Source organism: Belonocnema kinseyi, chromosome 4 (genome assembly GCF_010883055.1).
Source record: "Belonocnema kinseyi isolate 2016_QV_RU_SX_M_011 chromosome 4, B_treatae_v1, whole genome shotgun sequence".
Classification (NCBI taxonomy): domain Eukaryota; kingdom Metazoa; phylum Arthropoda; class Insecta; order Hymenoptera; family Cynipidae; genus Belonocnema; species Belonocnema kinseyi.
This window is the reverse complement of record NC_046660.1, coordinates 98,429,829-98,442,402: the sequence shown is the minus strand read 5'-3', so window position 1 is coordinate 98,442,402 and position 12,574 is coordinate 98,429,829. Positions and strand designations below refer to the sequence as shown.

At 28.8% G+C, this 12,574-nt stretch overlaps 2 protein-coding genes across 11 annotated transcripts in view; one reads left to right on the top strand and one right to left on the bottom strand.

Annotated features, from left to right (window-relative positions):
* Positions 1–12,574, top strand: part of LOC117170553 (fasciclin-1) — a 492,646-nt gene that overhangs the window by 347,976 nt on the left and 132,096 nt on the right. The gene's annotated exons all lie outside the window — the stretch shown is intronic.
* LOC117170554 (origin recognition complex subunit 3) overlaps positions 811–12,574 on the bottom strand; it is a 14,027-nt gene continuing 2,263 nt past the window's right edge. For 2 of the 4 annotated variants that reach the window (XM_033357378.1, XM_033357379.1), the window contains 12 exons: positions 10,999–11,119; positions 10,761–10,918; positions 8,228–8,382; positions 8,027–8,132; positions 7,789–7,953; positions 5,720–5,896; positions 5,521–5,637; positions 5,117–5,440; positions 4,802–5,035; positions 1,381–1,500; positions 1,088–1,152; positions 811–974 (listed from right to left, as the gene is read on the bottom strand). In XM_033357378.1, coding sequence (XP_033213269.1) covers positions 881–974; positions 1,088–1,152; positions 1,381–1,500; positions 4,802–5,035; positions 5,117–5,440; positions 5,521–5,637; positions 5,720–5,896; positions 7,789–7,953; positions 8,027–8,132; positions 8,228–8,382; positions 10,761–10,918; positions 10,999–11,119 — 1,836 coding nt within the window. In that variant the 3' untranslated portion in view covers positions 811–880. The remainder of the gene's footprint in view (positions 975–1,087; positions 1,153–1,380; positions 1,501–4,801; positions 5,036–5,116; positions 5,441–5,520; positions 5,638–5,719; positions 5,897–7,788; positions 7,954–8,026; positions 8,133–8,227; positions 8,383–10,760; positions 10,919–10,998; positions 11,120–12,574) is intronic. The other 2 variants (XM_033357380.1, XM_033357381.1) reach the window with 2 other exon arrangements.

Sequence of the window (12,574 nt, the reverse complement as noted above, 5' to 3'; positions counted from 1 at the left end):
TTTGGTATTAGATATTGTTGACAGATGACAATACGCCAATTAGCACAAATGGTAAGTTCCGACAGTGCCTACAAGTGTGCCTACTGGCCGCTAGATGGCAATTCCGGTTTCATATGTATACACCTGGTAGTAGACTTTTCAACCAAAAAAATTAACTTTTAACCTAAAATAGTTGAATTATATTGTATTGGGTTCTATTAATGCAGTTCACATTTAAGTGAAAATGCGAGAAAGATTAAAGTTTACGAAAACAGAAGAAAAGAGGAGAATTCAGGGACCGAAACCATTTCAAATCAGACAGGGCCCCCTTTATTATTATTTTTTTAAACCTCTACAACTTTTGATCTAATTAAGATATTTATAATTTTCTTCTTTCTAAAAGCGTTCATCGGCAGCGGTTTTTCTGAAAATATTAAAAATCAATTTTCTCAAAGAACTCACCTTTAAATTTTTTGCCAATTTTGTTGTTGTTGAACTTTCACTTTGATAATGAAGATATCTTGTTAGTTTCATGCTTGCTAAATAACTTTTTTTTAGCCAGGAGAATTCTTTTTTCTTAGAACTGAAATTTCTACTTTTTCTTGGAAACAACGATAGATACGAAAAACCGGTAAAAATCAAATTTTGCACATCTAAAAAAGTTCGAAAACTTTTTAAAAATTTATCATCAGAAAACGTTCCAAACGTTATCTAACTTTGTAACTTTAATTCTGCCCCCCCCCCCCCACCTGTTACCAGCCATTGATAACATCATTTAATGATGGCCAAATAAAAAATGTTTTTAGGGGACTGGAATGACTACTACCCATCTAAAAAAAGTAAAAATCAATTTATTGTGTAAATGACTTGTTATATATCACATTTTAAATCATTAATTAAATCAAGTAAGCCGTTTAACATGATCTGTCTTCCTTTTAGATCCTTTTATGTACCCGAGGAACTGCAATTCTGCAACTGCCTGCGAGAATCGGGCGCTAAGATAAACTTTCATTAAGGAAAATTCCTGAGCTAGAGTTGAAGTGTGCAAATAATTTGTTGAAATAATTGATAAAAGTGTTTTCTTTGCGAGTATAATTTGAAAGGATACTTTATCGCTGGATCTACTTCCCGTTGTTCTTCAGTTTCGCTGGGGTCGACGAACGACAGGAATGACTGAAACAATTAAATTGTCTTTAGGTCTACGACACACGACATATTTCAATTCATCACTGATCAAAGTTGGACTCTGACTGAATATGTATGCATCGTATGTATCGGGGAGGGAGATGTTACGATCGTAATGAAGAGCATAAATCATTCAGAATCGCTGTTGGAATCATGAAATGTGACCGGCTTAAGTATTCGAAACATTAATGTATAAACACGAGGGTGGATCATTACCTGTAACCAGTCGTACATATTAATCAACTTCCTGTTCTCTAAGTGCAGTTTATAAATTATACTGAGATCTGGCATTGTACTCAGAATTTCGCCGTCGTTACTCACATGGCAGCAATCACACTGCAAAAATAAATTATCACTAGGGTGGTGCGAAAAATCGACTTTCGAGTTTTCCCGGTAATAAGCGTCGAATAGAGAAAAACTAATATCTTTTGATTTCAGCTAATTCATTTCTACTTTCATAGCGACCGCCGCATAATTTCCTATTACCCAAAAGAGAACGTGTTTTCAATATATTTAATTCCTTTTAATTGTACCGGTAGACACACATCACAGAGACGTTTTGTATTCCGCAAAAGTAATTGCATTTTAAGTTGATTTATTTCATTCTAATCAGTTCGCAAAATATGTGTAATAAATTGTTTTAATTCCTGCACGTGGAATATTAGGATTTGAAATCTTGAGGCCACCACTAGCGGCAAAAGCAATATGGCCGGCGACAGTAGGTAGATGTCTCATAAGACTCATGTAAAAACATTGAAAATAAGTTATGAACCTTAAAAATAAAAGTAACAATAACTAAAATTTGTGATTTCACAAAATCCACACCGACACGGAGAAACTTCATAGAAGGAGAAAGAATTTTACATGCAGCACACCTTGTATTTTGCCGAAAAGAGGTGGAAAATAAAACTTCAGTTTCAATTATTGCATTTTGTTTGCAAAATTCGAATTTAAAAACTCTTGTTGACTAAATACTAGATTCTTCAATTTTTTCCCCTCATAAACATTTAAAATTTAATATTAACTATCGACATTTCAATGCGAAATTTGATTTATATCAGCTTTAAATGACAAATTAGCAGTAACTTTTTTCAGATTTGAGGTTATGTTGATATATTTGTACCTAAAATAATATTTTTATTTAGAACCTGTTTTCATTATTTTCGCTCGGAATGCTGAAAAAATTATTGAAGAATAAAACCGATAAATACTTGATGATGATTATAACTTTTTCTTCAATCTTTTTTATTGACAGTGGTCCCCTGGCGGACCGAAGGAACCGAATGGAGCCTCTACAAAGTACCCGTACAGACCCCATTGGGTTTCCATTCGGTTCCTTTTTAAAAGACTAAAAAAAACAGCAAGATCAACTTTTAAACTGTTGAAATGCGGATTCTACGTTAAATTTTCTATTAGAAACTCACGGAGTAATGGCAATACTTTTATTTTGCAGCGTTAAAAATTTCAAAAAATGTCATTAACTTCTGCTGAAGGTGACTTCAAGCGCATCCATAATAGCTCAAGTAGTATGTTGCGCGCGAAGTTTAAAAATAAAATTCTCTCTCTTGCATCGCAGTGTTGTTGTCTGAGGTTTCCACTATGTGGCGCTAGCATCCAGACAAAATTCTTAAAGTTACCGACGGAACGCTTATTATCTGCTACTAAAAGAAGATGCCCTTGAAGGCGCCCTTGAAGAAAAAGTGTTGCGATTAATCCGTGAGTTTCTAATGCAAATTTTAACGTAGAATCCGAATTTCAACCATTTAAAAGTTGATTTTGCTGTTTATTGTTTAGTTTTTTAAAAAGGAACCGAATGGGGTCTTTACGGGTACTTTGTAGAGGCTCCATTCGGTTCTTCCGGTCCACCAGGGGGATCAAGCTTGAAAATCCGTTTCAATTTCGTGAATTTTTTAACTTTATTCTTTCTTATTTTTCGAGTCTGCCTCTCCAGATTTAAAATTATTTTAATATACAATATTCAATTAGATATTGTCTGTAATGAATTTTTTAAGAAGTTTAAATAAATTATTAAAATACAAAATTGAATATTTTCCGAATGTATAAGTTATAATACTGAATAAATTCTTTTAGTTTTAATTATACCAGAGCCAAAAAATTTCTTATTAAAAGGTTGATTGTTTTCGAAATTCTGTATAAAATAAGCCCAGGGTGAATCTAATTTGTCTAGTTTTTTATTCTGATTTTCCTACAGATAAGATGTTTTAAAATGTTTCCAACTTTTTTATCACAACTTCAAGTTCTTGCAATTCGAAAATAAATTTGTTACAGTTTATACTCGTAACTGTTGTGATATAATAAAAAAATAGCTTCAAAATGAGCCCAGGTATAATTAAAACTAAGAGAATTTATTCAGTAATAAAAAAAGAGGTGGCCTAAAACTTTCGCACGGCTGTGTATGTCGATTGAGAGGAACAGGATTTGCAAATTTTCATTTCCGGTCCGGAGATTTTTAGACGGAGGAAAAAATAGCGTATTCATAGTAATGAAAACTCTTAATTCTTCTTACTTCAACGCTTAATACCGGGTTGGTTATGTAAAATTCGAATTAAAAAAAGACGAATTCTCAATGTGTAGACTCAGAGAGAAAGTTGCCTGTTTCATTTTGAATCGCGTGTATTTCTTTTTCACACAAACGGAATCATTAGACTAAGGCTAAATGAGGCAAAGGGATCATTTTTGTTACGAAAAGATTCTATTGGGGAAAATTGAAAATCTTCTTATCTTTAAATATAAGAGGAAATTGCTATTTGGGTCAAGAAACATTTCTCTGGGTGGAAATTAACATGGGATTTTACAAGGGAAAAGCTCGCTCACTTCTTGAGGAATTTTCCAAGAATAATTTCCACGCCATAACCTTTTATTTTGTCGACATCCATAGTCCCTGTACTATGTCCAAAAACTGTAAAATAACAGTTTTACGTCAAAATGATGCTAAAAGTGATATTTTAACAATTCTTTCGACATGAATTATTTTTCTTCGATAATTCATAAATTTCCAATAATTTTTAACTCATTTTAAAATGTTTAAACTAAAACTTTTAGGCAATCACACAGTAATATTTTGTTTTGTGACAAGCTATTGTTTTCTGAAATTAATAACTCAGTTAATGAATTCTATTAGAGGAACATTTTTTGTTGAACATTTTGCAACTATTCAAACAATCCAAAATTAGTTTGAGAATATTTGGAAACTTGTCATTGAGTGAATAAAAATAATTCATGTTGATTTTTTTTTTAATACGCCCCTTAGCATGCTTTTTATTTTTTAGCACTGCTGTTTAGTTTGGGGAATCGGTTGAAAATTAAAAGTTAATAAGGGGAAATTACTCTTTGAAGGTTCCTACAGAAATGAAACGTTAGTAACAAGTACTTATCTTCCTCCCTTTTTCGAAAACTGAATTTTTCCTTTTTAAATTTCTTCAAGATATAGTTATTTCGACATTTATTTATCTAAAGATTCAAAAGAAAACAATTTTAAATCTCAAGAGTATAAAATTACAATTCTTAAAAGTTTTCACACTTTTAAATTGCATGCATTCAAGCCTGTAATTTTCCAAATAAATAACAAAAACTTAATTCCCGAGCACCGTAAAAATAATTTAAAGTAAAAATATACCTTGAGATAAAATCTGGGATCATTCAATGCGGTATGAACTGCAGCTCGGAGAGAACCTTTAATCTGTCGTTTCACCAAATTGCTATCATGGAAACAGAAAATGTCATGTCCCACGTATTTTCTAGGATTCTTCAGATAAACAGAAAATATGTCTCTGTCCAGATAATCTATCAAATTTTCCTGTGCTTCTTTGTACGGCGAATGTGAAGTCTTCCGTGCCTTGCTACGCAGATCCTTAAAAATGCACGTAAAAAATAAAAAAAAGAGCTCAAAACTTGAGAATTAATCAGTTTTGCTAGTCAGTTTTTGACGAACCTCTACAAATGCCATACGCTTGAGTCTCTCCCCTACTTTATTCACTTCAGATTTTGGTGACGTCTCTTCTGAATCAGTCTTTCTTGATTTAACTGGAGAAGGAATTTCTAAACTAGCATTTTGTATTATTTTGAAGTTCTTCTCTAAATTCTTCTTAAAACCCTGAGGTAAGAACTTTTCATTGTCTTTAGCAACTTCTATAACTTCAGTGAGTTTCAAGAGGAGCTCTTCTTTAGCCAGGTATTTTAAAAGTTGTAGTGCACTCTTGTATTCTTCCGAATCCGTTAAATTTGAGCTAACAGCTTTCCCGTATATTTCTCGAAACTAGAATGAAATTGAAAGAATAATTCTCACTAAAATATCAATTTTTTTAATAGGTAAGAATCTATTTCAGAAAGACTCACTTTTTTTCCTAACGGAGCACTTGTCAGAGTAGCAACAAAAGCATGCAAGCATTTAAGCACTGACAGAAATTCGTGCATATATATTTGAAACGTTTTTGTGCGATCGACGAGAAATTTCTAAACAAAAAAATAGTGTCCATTATTAATAATACTAAACAGTATCAATCAATTCCAATTACGACCGATTTTTTGCTAATACTTTAAACTCCTTTGGATTCAATTCTTCTTTCCCTTTGAAGTAGTGGGCTATTGAAGGTAATTTCTTAAATTCCTGAATGTCTGAGAGCATTAAATTATCTATCTTCTCTTCGATGTCACTTGAATTGCAACAGAGAGAAGCCCAATTGTTGTCAAAAAAGTGTAGGGCCAAGCAAATCTGTCAAATTAAATATTTGTGAAAGAACTTGAAACTCGTAAAGCTCAACAAATGCAGGCCTCGGTCTCACTTCAGAGATCAAAAATATAAAAAAATTTGACAAAGTAGTGTCATACAATTCTTCAAATATTAAACTTTTCTGTAGCCCGATACCAGAAAGAGTAAACTGGAAAATTAATTTGATTTTTTAAGCAAAATTAAAATTTTTCTAAAGTTTTCAATGTTTATTTAAAATCAAGGTGGCGGTTTTAACCGAAGAAAAAAATTCCTGGTTTTTCCCCGGTTCGCAAACATTTTTCACGGCCAATCAAATTTAAAAAAGTCGTACTTTAAAACTAATATTTTAACATTTGAATTAATTAAAAATGAACTGCAAATTAAAGCACTCAAAATAGAACTCTTAATTTTTAAACTCTTAAAATTTAAATTTAAAAGTTTATTAATTAAAAAAATTTGTGTTCAAATGATCAATAATTTAAATCTATAAAATGCTCCAAATTGAAAAATCAACCTATAAATTAAATTTTTTTCAAAATTATAGTATTTAAGCTAGAAACATTAAAACTTAAACCATTGAATTTATTTAAACTAAACAATTTTTACATTGGAAGTTGAATTATTTTGATTTTAAATAGCTTAGATATCCTTAAAAATCCTCAAAAATGTATTTGAATGTCTTGAAAAATATACCTGTTTTTCAGATATTTTTTCAAAATAAAATATCATTTTCTATTTTCCGAGCAATGTTAAGAAAATTTTTTTATTCTTTTAAAGCATTTCACAGTTCTTAAAAGCTTCTGCGTTTTTTGTTCAAAATCTGCGAAAATCTACAAATTGTTTAAATTAAACCATGCCTATTTGCACTGGAATTTTGGTACGAATAGCCGAATTTTCTCGGAACACACGCTTCGTTTAATCTCTTCAAAACCTCTAAATATCTCTAAAAATTACTCGAATTGTTCTAAAAATAATAAGTGTTCATTTATTACTTACAGATAAAAATTTAAAAATTTAACTTACAAATTAAGCATTTTTCAAATACAACAATTAAAATCGTTACGTTGAAAGTTTAAAAACTCCTAAAAATTTCAAATATTCAAGGCTTTCTATTTTAAACAATCCAGTTTCAAATTAATTACATGTTTTACGACTACGGCTTTTGAATTGAACCAGTTTAATTCTTAAAGCTGAACTCTGAAAATTCTTAAATTTTGACTTTTGGATACTTCAAGTAAAGTTCAATTTTCAATATAATCAATTTATATTTATAGTTGATCAAGTAAAAATATTCTTTTATTACAAAATTTCAATTTCAAAAGCTTTTAACTTTTATTTTTTCAAGTTTTCGAAGACTGCATTTAAAAATTCTTTATATTAAAAATGTACGCTTAAAAATAAAAATCTAAAATTCAAATTTAAAAAATAAAAATCCATAAATTATGAAAATTCGTATTTATTTATCGCACGCTTCACAGTCTTCGTATCCAATAAGAAAATCTAACTTTTTTGTTGGGAAATTTTTTTGGTTGAAAACTCAACTATTAAGTTTTTGTTCATAAACTAATCTTTTATGGTTACAAACTTTATTCTTTGGCTCCAAATTGATTTATTTTGTTGAAAATTTAACATTTCAAAAATAAATCATAATTATCTATAGAAAATTCACCTTTTTTTAATGTGTTTATTTGGCCTAAAAATTCAACAATTTGCTTAGATCTTTTATATTTGTTGATTATGTATGGCCCAAAATCAGTAATTGTGAGAAAATAGTGTCTTTAGTGTCATTTTTTCGAATTATTAGCAAAATAGTATTATCGCTAAAAAAAAGTGTAAAATATTGTCAATAGTCTATTGAGTCCCAGGCCTGAACATATCCTTAATTTAAAATATACCTTGTAAGCTTGCATAAATCCATCAACCGATAAGTCATAAAAGAGAAATATATCCTGAAGCAAATTAAACGCATTTCCTGTTAGTTTAAACGGTATTTTATGTGAGAAAATAATTCCTTCCAAAGCATCCGATAAACTTTGCAATTGTGTTTGTGTGGAAAACACCTAAAATCATAGTCAGAGGTTCAATTAGAGACTTATTAATCTTCTGCGGAGCGCTTTGAATATATTTACATACTTTTACTCGAAGTTTTGATGTAACGTCGTAGGACAGGGTTCTATGCACGACATGCAAACTTGTTGCAATACCGAAGATTAAAACTATTTTCATTGTAGAGTATATACTGAATGGGTAAAAAAGTCACTGTGTAAATAATTAAATATATATATATATATATTTTTTTTTCATATGGAGCTCTAAACAAATTAGTCGATCTACCTTAAATTATAGACGAAATCGTGTAGTGCTTTGGCAGAAAAGTTTTCAAAATCACGTACAATTATAACGAGTGGTGTATTTTCTTTGTTCGATTCTTGATACCAGCAACTCAAAGCACGAAAAGTGCAATGAGTCTTCTTTATAATTGGATCGTCCTGAAATGGTAAATATTTTCAGAGGGATATCTTGAGAAAATTTGAGAAGTAAATTTTTTTTAAAGGCACTACAAATTTAGAGAAACCGGAATGCCACTACAAAATTTGGATAAATATCAAAAGTTTTGTTATATTTAGAAAGATTTTAACTAAAATTAATCGCACGATTATTCACCCTTTTCATAAATAAGATTTCCATAAATTTTCTCTTTTTATGGTGTCTTTCGTGGTAGCAAATTTGCGCATCAAACAAAATAAATAAATTGGTAAGATTGGGAAAGAATAACAGAGTGGCCGATTTAATCGACCAAATAAATTCCCGGTCATTTCCCGGTTCGAAAACATTTTTCACAGTCAATGAAATTAAAAAAATGGAACATTAAAGCTAATTTAATTTCCATTTGAGGTAATAAAAACTGAGCTGCAAATGAAAGCACTGAAAGTGTAACTGTTAAATTTTGAACTTTTAAAATTGACATTTAAAAGTTTTTAATAAACAAATGTTGTATTCAAATGCTCAATAATTTACGCGTATAAAATTGAAGGTAGTAACATTTTTCAACATAAAAAAATATAAATCCACGTTATCATTTTCAATGCTCTAAATTAAAAAATCAATCAATGAACTTTAAAATTTTTTAAATTATATAATTTTAAGGAATTTTAAACTAGAAACAACAAATATTGAAAAATTGAACAAATTTTAACGGAACACTTCTTAAATTAGAAATTCAATTATTTTCTTTTTCAATAGTTTAAAAATCCTTGGAAAGCTTCAAAATTGTATTTCAAAATCTTCAGAAATCTAGAAGATGTTTTAAATTTGTTTTAAATTCAAAATTATTTTGGAATTTTTTTCATAACTTTTAAATATCTATCAAAATGAATCGAATTTTTTCTACAATTTTCAGAAAATCCTGCAAATTTTAGAAAATTTCTTTACAATTCGAATGTATAAATAAGAATTGAACATTTCTTATTTGTAGGCGAAATTTGAGTAATTTTAAGAGATATGTAGAAGTTTTGTAAAGATTCAAATTTAATGTAAAACTTGAAATGATAGCATAATATAAAACAGAATGTAGATTTCCGCAGATTTTAAACAAAAAATTAGATTCTTTTCAAGAATTGTGAAAGACTTCAACAAAAAAAAAATAAAAACATTTTCTTAACATTCATAGCAAAATTAAAAATAATTTTTCTCAAATTTTTTCTACAAATGTTAATTTGTAAATTATACATCCAAATTTAGAAATTCCACTTAAAAATTAAGCATTTTTCGAAATTCTAATGATTCCAGGCTTTCTGTGTCAAACAATTCAGTTGAAGATTCTTTACTTTTAAATATTTGGTTTCAATTGACTTGTCTTAAATAAAAACTCAAATATTTCTAAATATCCAATAATTAATTTTTTTTTAATTAAAAATTTCAAATTTAATGGGTTAAAAATGGAATATTTTAGACTAAAACAATATTTTTAATTTAATAAAATCCTTTAATTAAAAATATATTATTATTATTATAATGAAGTTATTTTTAAGTTGAAAATGGTTTATAAACTTTCAGTCACACGTTCACACTTGTTTAATGACTAAGACTTTCAAATAGGAACCGTTTAAGTTTTAACGTTAAAATCTGAAAATTTAAAAATTTTGAACTGGTTTAAAATCGCTTTTGTTCACTTTTTATTATTTAAAGTACAGATAAATTAAAAAAATGTATTCATTTATTAAATAAAAATGTTTTTTATCAAAAATTTTCAACATCAAAGGCTTTTATTTCTTATTTGTTCAAGTATTTAAGAAAGCATTTAAAAATTCTTCAAATTAATAATGTAAGCTTATAAATAAACATTTCAAATGAAAAATTTTTAAAATAAAGAAATTTTGAATGACGCATTGTAAGCTAAACAATAGCATAACTGAAAAATATAAAATTGAACTAATTATTTAAAAACTGTTGAAATCGAACGTGGACAGATTTCTCTTCTCAAAATTTGTAAATTTCCCGGTGAAAAAAAGTTCACTGTCATTTCCCGGTCTGAAAAAATTCCCGGTTTCCCGGTCCAACAGCCACCCTGAATAAGGAACAAAGTAAGATGTTGGTTTTCATGACTTTAATTTTCTTCATCCTTATTTCACTGTTATATATTTGTCTCTAAAAAGTCAATAATATTTGATAGTTAGAAGCATACTTTTTTCTAATACGCTCTTTCATATATCGTATTACATAAGAAGGCTAAGTTAGAAATTAGGTTTATTAACATTTTTTAAAACTTTAAACATACATGAAGCTTTTAATTTTGATTTCTTTCTGAAAATATCGAATTGTTATTCACCACTTTAATTTCCTTATGTAATGAAGAATTAAGACTAACCTTTGTTTCTGCATTGATCAATTGATAAATGCTTTCTTCAACCATGTTTTTCATGTTATTACAATTCTTCGAGCTCACAGTCGCTATATAAGGAGTGACACTTTCAAGAGTCGACACTACTTTATCAAAAAGCATGACGTGATCAGGAACATTGACACCTAACAATTATTAATAATTCGTAATTAAGTCAAATGTATTAAACTATATATAAATAATGAGATAGATAAGTGTCATTTACCAGCCAACAAAATTGCGGTCGGTATTTCGGATGGCAGAATTTTCATTGAACCATCTTTTACCTTAGATACGTAGGAATGCAAGTCTTCCATAATTTGTTTGAACATTGTATAATTAATATCCTAAAATATAAAATATTATGCCAAGTTTTATTTATGAAGGCTACAATATATGGGCGCTTCCACGAAAGTGTCATTTTCCTGTTATTGTGATTAAAAAAAAACCCACATTTAAAATACAAGTTATATTATTTGGAAATTTATCGACAAACAAACTGAAATAGGAACAAAATCTTAGTCATCACAGAAACCAGCATACAAAGATATAACGTAATAGCTAAACCAAATCCCAAAAATATCCCTGTATAATATTTTTCACCAGTTAGAAATTTGATGTTTGAACATTCTGAAAAAAAAATTATTTTAATTCCGTGAAAAATATGCTACTAATATTTCAGGGGTTTGACAAATTGACACTATGCTTCGATTTCCAACCCAACAAAAAAAAACTCCGAGCCGTTTCACCGTTTTTACTATTCAAATGTCCCCTCCAACATCTGTAGGTGTTTTAAAAAAAATTATTCTGGTCATAACGTTCAATATATACATATTTATTTAGTTTTTAATTTCAAATAAACCGACGCTTTGACCAGTCTTTGGGTTTCCCTCAAGATAAAAAAATACGAAAGTGTCTGTAAAAACGTACATTTTTTATAAAATTCAATTCCACATGGTAATAAAATTCACACTGAATAAAATAAATATATGAATTTAAAAAATCTTTACCTGAAACAAATCGTTGATGACATGCAAACACAAATAAAACGGTTATCGTACAAAACCATTTTAGAAATTTCAGAATTTTTAAAAATTTGAGGCTTTGTCTAGAATTTCGTATTTATAATCTGTAGGCGTGGAAAATAAAAAAATCTGTTGATTTTTTATTAGATTCTAGCTTCTGTTAAACACCATATAAAGAAAAAAGATATCTAATTCAAGGCAAAAATGTCCCCTTCAACACTTGCAACAGTGGAAATTGCGTACGTCAATATAGGATAAATTTTTCACTCACTTTTCTACATTTCTTTAATCTTTTTCCCATACATTAATTTATAGAAGAGTTTAAGTAAATATCTTGGATTTTCCTTGAAAGTACTATATTTCAAATAACAGTTAAATGATTAAAAAATGTATTTGAACCTATTTTCGGCCACTTCTTATTATAAAAATGTAATCAAACCTTAAACATAATTTCAGGGATGCAACTGGTTCAGCCGTTCAAATTTAGGGAAAAAAGGGGATTTTTTAAAAGTGTAAGGGGAGTGAAAATACATTAATAAATATTATATTTTTTGTCAATTGTTATTTTATTATTAAGCATCGAAACGACCTCTTCTAATTAACACACAGTTTCTTTTTTTTTTCTTGACACAGCAGACTTAATTAATTCAGACTTCTTTTTCTCGATTTTTATCTTGAAATTTACTTCGGCTGGTCATACTGGTCATTTAGAATTTCAGACTCCTTTTATTATTATCTAAATCTCATACACCTGAAATATATTAATACTGGTTAATG